The sequence below is a fragment of the Corythoichthys intestinalis genome, chromosome 10, assembly GCF_030265065.1.
Source record: "Corythoichthys intestinalis isolate RoL2023-P3 chromosome 10, ASM3026506v1, whole genome shotgun sequence".
Taxonomy (NCBI): domain Eukaryota; kingdom Metazoa; phylum Chordata; class Actinopteri; order Syngnathiformes; family Syngnathidae; genus Corythoichthys; species Corythoichthys intestinalis.
The window spans coordinates 7076281-7084538 of NC_080404.1; the positions used below are offsets into that span (position 1 = coordinate 7076281).

An 8258-nucleotide genomic window follows, 5' to 3' on the forward strand; every position below is an offset into this window, starting at 1 on the left:
CTTTATAGATATGGACGTAACAGTCTCAATTCTTGGTTAAAAGAGCAAAAAAAGGTATGTATGCCGAAGAATGACGCCAATGCCGTAGCGATTAATTTCTCCCAGTGATTTTTTTCACGTTTCAAAATGCATGCATGATACGAAAATTATAATATTTACCTTGAATCCTCGAACCAATCACTCCTGAGACAATCCTTCCTGTTCGCATGTGGTACAGCTTTTGTAGTTCTTCAAAAATCCAAGCTTAAATCCGACATGAGTGTGTGCCGTCTTCAGCTATTACTAAATGAAGCTCGGCCCACTATGATAAGGCGTGACGCGAAGAATGACGAAGTGTCAGGTCAATAGGTAATGCAATCTATGATTGGGTTTTTAAAATGTATTTAGAGTGGAGAAAATACATATTTGAACATCTTGCTATTTTGCAAGTTCTCCAACTTAGAAATCATGGATGAGTCTGAAATTTTCATCATAGGTGCATGTCCAATGTGAGAGAGATAATCTAAAAAGTAAATTGAGAAATCACAAGGCATGATTTTTAAACAATTTATTTGTGTGATACACTGCAAATAGGTATTCAAACACCTGTCAATCAGCTACAATTCTGACCCTGAAAGACCTGTTAGTCCAGTCCACCTCCACTCCATGTATTATCCTGAATCAGATGCGCTTGTTTGAGGTCGATAGCAGCACCAAGACACCTGTCCACCCCATAATATCAGACTCAAACTTCTAATATGGCTAAGACCAAAGAGTTGTCCAAAGGCGGCTGCCGCGGCCCTTCTGTCAACGGGCTCGTCGGCGGGGGCCTGCTGGGGGCCGTAGGGCCTGGAGTGGTGCTTTTTGTCCCCTGCCGGTGGGGTGGGTATCCCCTGATCTCAGGCCACCACATCAACAAAAGCGAAAGCACTGAGAGCATTAAACCTCGTGGGGAACCGTAATGCTAAAGCCAAGAAACTTTTCACGATTAGAGAAGAACTTATTATGACCAAGGATATTTGCCGCTAAGTTTTAGGAGAGGCCACAGTTAAAATATAGGTTGATTCAGCATCTGGTGAGTTACATTTTCCCTGTACTTAATAGGGGTGTGACAAAATATCGAAATCTTGACATATCGTGATACTTTGTATCCCAAAAGGTTATCGATACGCTCCTGCCAAGAATCGAGATATCGTTTTAAAAAGATGTCAAGGGCTATTTGCAGGCCATGGCATTGACTGGATGAGTCTTTCTCCAAGGGATGCTTTAACAGTTTTAGGTCTGTGGCATGATGCGTTGTCATCTTGGAAAATTACAAACATTTTCAACTGAAGGGATAAGAAAGCTGTCTAAAATTTCAATGTAAACTTGTGCATTTACTGAAGATTCAACCACAGCCATCTCCCCAGTGCCTTTGCCTGACATGTAACCCCATATCATCAAGGACTGAGGGAATTTTGATGTCTTCTTCAGGCAGTTGTCTTTGTAAATCTCACTGGAACGGGACCAAACAAAGTATCATCACCTTGTCAAGAGTCAAGAATCTGCATTGGACAAGGTGTCAAGAGTCAAGAATCTGCATTGGACAAGGTGATGATGCTGGAACTTTTGTTTGGTGCTGTTCCAGTGGGACCTTAAATGGCCCAAAATTACCTAATTGCCTGGCATTGACTGCCACCAACAGCCATAGACGTCAAATTTGATTGAAGTGGGTCGGATGGCAGCGAATGTTCATTCGCTGCCACCCTCCCACTTCAAACAGATTGGACTTCTACTAGTGATAAATTCCAATTCACACTTGAAGCTTTTTTTTCTGTTAATTAGTTGTTTGCAGAATATCCTAGAATGATTTCCTGACCAATGTATCGATAATCGTTGTATCGCCATATCGTCAGATCATTGTTATCGAGAGCTCTGTATTGTAAATCATATCGTATCTAGAGGTACCAAGAGGTTCCCACTCGTAATACTTTACGTTCGTTTTTAGTCCCGTCGTGTTTATTTAATGTATTTTTCTGCCAAACATTGCCAGTCCGTGAAAAAAGGCCCACATCATAGTGGTTCATTATGCAAAAAAGGTTGGGGACCACTGGAGTACAGTCTACATTAACGATATTTGAGTCAAACACTTTACAAATTAATACACTTTTTTGCTTTGTACCGGTGAATTATTGCAATTCTTTTTTAAAATGCAGAGTGACAACGTGTCTCTGAAGTCCGTTTTCACTATCCCACAAGTGATTCACTTTGAAAACTCCCTGTTCTGCCACAAAAGTCTCAAACAGGTGCAGGCCACCACCCACGCCAAAATAGTGGGACTTGGTTGCTAAGTAGACACGTCCCTGCGGTGCCAACAGTTTATGGAAGGTGTTGTGTAGTGCAAGGTAATAAGCAGTGTTGTAGATTGTCTCTGAAGTCATGATAATGTCATATTTTAGTGGTGGGTCTTGACTTGAGACCAAAGTAAGAAAGGTGCGCCAGTCACCAGAAAAGAACCGGCACCTTGGCAACAGATCTTTTCTGTCATGTTTTGCTTTTGTCTTACACTTGTCGTTTTCTTTGTCGGTTTTTCTTATACCTTTTCCTTTACCTTGCTCATCATCCTCGCCGTCATCATCTTGGCAATTGATAATGACATTAGACATGGTGAGCTGCTCAATGACTGTACTGTTGTAATCCTGAAAGTGAACCTTATTGGCACCTCTCTTCAAGGACAAAATCCCCAAAAGCCCGGCACCACAGCCGAGGTCCAAAATGCCTTTGCCGCCGAATGTCTCGCCTTCCCTCTCGATTACTTCTAGGAGGTCATACGTGCACTCCCACACCTTCAGTCCCCCCTCATACACTCCCGAGATGAGGTCAGATCTCTGCTCGGCCGTGCGGGACAGAACGTTCTCCGTGTCCTCCCTCTCATAGATCGTCTTCTCAAAAACAGTCTCGTTCAAGAAGTGTAGGGGAGGAAGACTGCCGATGGTGAGGGTTTCAGAAATGGCGTCATCGAGTAGGTGCTGAGGATCAGAGGGTGGAAAGTGTTCTTTGGCCTCTTTTACGGTTTCTTCTGGGTTGCCACTGTCATTCACCTGAAAGTAATGTAGTATTGATTCAGTTACTACATACCAAAGCCTCGTTTATACAGCCAAAGTTCTCTATTCTCACACATTGAGCGTGTTACTCCTGTGATTCAGGCCATTCTCATCTCATAAAAAATATAACTCAATTATCATCATAATGTAAAATGAAACAAAGTAAGTATGACACCATAAAGCAAGTTTATTTCATACTTCACGCGGTATTTTATGCTCCTGAATGAAAGGGGCCCCTTGGATGTGTGTGGAAGCAATCGTTTTATATATTCAATTTTTGAATTCCGCGCCATGAAAATGAGTGACTTCCGGCTCCAGTCTTGGGTTTAGGACGAATGTGAATGTGAAGTCACCCGGGTCAGCAGCACACAATACAGCATTGCTTTACAGAATGCAGATGGACTGCTGAATCATTTGATTTAGCGGATAAATTCTTTTTTTTTTTCACATCACGCCAGCCAAACGGCTGCAGGCTTTTGTAGCTGCACCAGGGAGAGGCGTGTGAGCCTTTTTGCGTTTCGGAAAGTTCCCGTTCACCCCCAGATCGGCCAAAACAAGTGTGCAACAACTTTGGGACCATTGGACTTACGAGGAAGTGAATAAACATAGTGTTTTGCATTATGTCAAATACTGGGATCATGGCACAAGTTTTAAAACGGAGGTGGCTAGCATTTTGTGGCAGACATGCTCCTTGTCCACAGAGAATGACACAGTGCCGACGACCGGCGGCTTCTCACACATCCCCCTGTCGGGAGAGCGCTATACTCGGCTTATTGCCCTCTTTGTGTGCCTAGTGTTCTGTCAAATTTTCCACCCCATCAGAAATGGCAACTTTGTGTTAAAAATGGCCGCAAATACAGCGATCACAAAGTAAACACTACAAACTTTCTTAAAATAAAGGGCTAATTACTTACGTTTGATCATGGATGAACAGGTAGAAAAGTTCTCCTACATTCTGCCATGTTAGCTGCACAACAACTGCACGCCGTGTCTTTTATGTGTAGTGAAGCATTAGTTTACGCCATATTCATGTTGACCATGTGGGAGCTACGCGCTCCTCCGACGTTGGGCAGTTTGTCCGGCGGCAATTCTCCAGCTGCTTCCCGGCAAACATGCTCTCCTGCCCGCAGCAGGGGACAAGCTGTAACTTGCTCGCCGCCGGGCGGGTTGCCGATCGTCAAAGACAATCGACAACCCCACCGTCATGAGACATGATCCCGGGTAGTTTTGAGTGGTTTTTCACTTGGAAAGCAGAGAATAGACTTTGAAACATCACTCTGTTCGGGTTAGCGTGTCGGCTAGCTGTCATGCCTCCTGGTTTGTTTACACGCTCCACAACTCCAGTGGCATAAAATATAGTTTGGGAGGTGCAAGAAGTGGACAGTTTTGACCATTATTGAGTGATTTTGCAATGTCGTACTGAATAAATGCATTTTTAATATTTCATATTCCATTCAGCACAAGACTGTTATTTGTCATGACCATACCATTTATTTAGCAATTGGGGAAAAAATACTTTGATAAAAAGAATATCCTGTAAAAATATTATAGTAGAGAGACAGAAACAATTACATTTTGCGGCTCTCTTCTTCGCATTTTCCTCGTTCTGAATCATTCCCCCTCAAAGGGCTGAATTCTAAATCAAATGAAACCACGATCCTGCCAACGTCATCCTCCTGTTGGGGACGCTAGAGCCCTATAATAGTAGGCATGGCTAAACTGCAGATTATAAGACTATTTTCTCGTCATCTCCGCTTTGCAGAATTGTTGTATATAGTCGAATCGTCTCAAAATATGATTGTAATTCACATAATAATGCTATTTAAGACTTTTTTATCCTGTCGTACGCACTTTAAGTTGCCTGATCTTGAAACCATTCCATTTATATTTGCTGCGCAACCAGCATATGATCTCAAGAACATGCGCTTTCAAAACAATGTGGTCCGACTCATAGATATCACCAGTGTTGTTAATCACTGTGCTAGAGTATAACAGAATTATTTTTTTTCAGTAGTGCGTAATATAATTAAGTAATTTTCTCATCATTGCAACACTGTTACCAAGGATGTGAAGAGGCGCGCTACAACAATTTGGTTAAATGAAACGCGAGTCGTCCGATTTTGTCACAGCTTCCTGGGAGAGAGCAGAGTGGGAGGGGAGATGTGGGAAGGGGGTGGTGACACGATTGCAAACGCCATGATTGGCTAGGTGGCTCAAAGCGTTAGCAGAGCATTCGCGTTTTTGTTATCATTAGCATAGCGAGCGTCATCTTGAACTTTCGGACAACTTTTTTTTTTTTTTTTTTTAAACAGTTTGTAGCATCCATGTGTGTACAATCAATTGAAAATAATGTACTATTTTCCTGCTGAGCGTGCATTATCAACACCAAGTTGGCGTTGTCCTTGTAGATGCTACAATATAATTATATACAGTGCTGGCCAAAAGTATTGGCACCTCTTCAATTCTGTCAGATCATGCTTAATTTCTCCCAGAAAATGATTGCAATTACAAATGCTTTGGTAGTAATATCTTCATTTATTTTGCCTGCAATTAAAAAACGCAAAAGAGAATGGGAAAAAAATCATTATCATTTTACACAAAACTCCAACAATGGGCCGGACAAAAGTATTGGCACCCTTTGAAAAATCATGTGATGCTTCTCTAATTTGTGTAATTAACAGCACCTGTTACTTACCTGTGGCACATAACAGGTGGTGACAATAACTAAATCACACTTGCAGCAAGCTAAAATGAATTAAAGTTGACTCAACCTCTGATTTGTAACACATGGCAGGGCAGGATGAGTGCATAAAAAGTAAAAAAGGGAGCAGACTTCCACTTATGCACTTTTAATGCACAAAAAAATAAATAAATCCAGCTCAACCACATGTCACTTGGGAGTGCAATGGACCACGCACACATGATCACAATTGACTACCAAAAAGTAGGGAGCAACTGAGGAAGAAAGTGAACCTAAAGAGGTGCCACCGTGTGGTGGATGTCCTAAGGAACAAAGAGGATCACAGAAGTGACCTTTACCTTATGTCAACCACTTTGAGCATGGCGAAAAGAAAGAAGACCAAAGAACTGTCTGAGGACTTGAGAAGCAAAATTGTGAGGAAGCATGGGCAATCGAAAGGCTACAAGTCAATCTCTAAAGACCTGAATGTTCCTGTGTCTACCGTGCGCAGTGTCATCAATAAGTGTAAAGTCCATGGGAATGTGGCTAACCTCCCAAGATGTGGACGGAAAAGAAAAATTGACGAGACATTTCAACAAATGATTGGGCGGATGGTGGATAAAGAACCTCGACTAACATCCAAACAAGTCCAAGCTGTCCTGCAGTCCGAGGGTGCAACAGTGTCAATATTCGTCGGTGAGAGAGTGATAAGGGACTCTATGGGAGGATACCCAGAAAGACCCCACTTCTGACCCAGAGACATAATAAAGCCAGGCTGGAGTTTGCCAAAACTTACCTGAGAAAGCCAAAAACATTTGGAAGAATGAGACAATGAAGATGAGACAAAAGTAGAGCTTTTGGGGAAAAGGAATCAACATAGAGTTAACAGGAAAAAATGACGCCTTCAAAATAAAGAGCACGGTCCCCACAGTCAAACATACCTGATGTTTTGGGGTTGCTTTGCTGCCTCTGGCACTGGACTGCTTGACCCTGTGCGTGGCATTATGAAGTCTGAAGACTACCAACAAATTTTGCAGCATAATGTAGGGCCCAGCGTGAGAAAGCTGGGTCTCCCTCCAGCAGGACAATGACCCAAAATACACTTCAAAAAGCACTGGAAAAGGGTTTGAGAGAAAGCACTAGAGACTTGTAAAGTGGCCAGCAACAGTCCAGACCTGTATTCCATTGAAAATCTGTGGAGAGATCCAAAAGTGGCAGTTTGGAGAAGGTACCCTTCAAATCTCAGAGACCTGGAGGAGTTGGCCAAAGAAGAATGGTCTAAAATTCCAGCAGAGCATAGTAAGAAACTCACTGATGGATACCGGAAGCGGTTGTTCGCAGTTATTTTGTCTTAAGGTTGTGCTACCAAGTATTAGGCTGAGGGTCCCAATACTTTTTTCCGGCCCATTTTTTAAAGTTTTGTGTATAATGATAATAATTTTTTTTTTTTTTTTCATTCTCTTTGGTGTTTTTTCATTGCAAGCAAAATAAATGAACTACCGAAGCATTTGTAATTGCATTTTCTGGGACAAATTGAGCATTATCTGTTGCAAGTTCACTTACTAAGAAAATAGGTAGAGGTCTGAAATTTCAATCATAGATGCATTTCCACTTTTAATTTACTGGGGTTCATAAGTACAGTATTTCCTTTTGACTGTTTTAGTGGAAACTATCTTTGACGTTGGCTGACTTTGAGTGGACGCTCTCTAGTGGGTGAAAGTAAAACGTCTGCATGCATGGTTATAAACGATTGGAAATATTTAATAAACTTCAGAATAAAGGTCTCCCAGGCCCAACTAGGAACAACTCATTTCCCCCACATAGAAACACATATTATTCTGAACATATGCGAAAAAACTAAAAATAGTTTGTTCTTTTACTTACCCTTTTCACGACACGGTCAATCTTGTCATTTAACGATGCATTTCCCAGCATGTCCTGCGTGTTTGTTGGTGCATCTACGTCAAAATTGAAGCAGAACGACATAATGACTCACAGCTGAAGTTCAGATGAGTTTTACAGTACAAAGTGAAGTAGCTAATAGCAAACAGCAGCTATCCACGTTACGGAGCAAGCTAGCTGGGCAAGTGGGCATGCTGTGTCCTTAGATATGACATGTGTAGAGCGCTAGATGTGTTAAGCGCGCTGTGGCCGTCATCATATGTCGGCCATTTTGGGTCAGTGCCATTCGATATACATAACATTATAGTCAAGGAGCGTATACAAGTAGTTTGAAATAGCTACAAAAGGTGCACTATTTAACCATTTCCCAAACAGCTAGGGTTTCATGAACGTCAGATTTTCAGTAGAAGTTTAATATTTTAAGATGGCCGCTTATTACTAACGCCCCGTCTCCCAACCTTCCACATCTAGCGCTCTGTTTATGTAACATCTTTGCAGGTGTGCATCCGTTTGCACTTCAATTCCCAGGATTCCCAAAAGTAATTATGGTAAATTTTGACTTTGTGTGAAATTTTAGATCGAGTCGTTAAGCATGATGTGTAATACTCTGGTCG

The 8258-nt window shown here is 41.9% G+C and overlaps 1 protein-coding gene across 1 annotated transcript; it reads right to left on the reverse strand.

Moving 5' to 3' along the window:
- Positions 1 to 575: 575 nt before the first annotated feature.
- Positions 576 to 7837, reverse strand: mettl18 (methyltransferase 18, RPL3 N3-histidine). The gene is made up of 2 exons (XM_057848551.1): positions 7627 to 7837; positions 576 to 3059 (listed from the first exon to the last, which is right to left on the reverse strand). Exons 1-2 carry the CDS (start codon positions 7726 to 7728, stop codon positions 2148 to 2150), a joined length of 1014 nt encoding a protein of 337 aa, XP_057704534.1. The 5' UTR covers positions 7729 to 7837; the 3' UTR covers positions 576 to 2147.
- Positions 7838 to 8258: the final 421 nt, after the last annotated feature.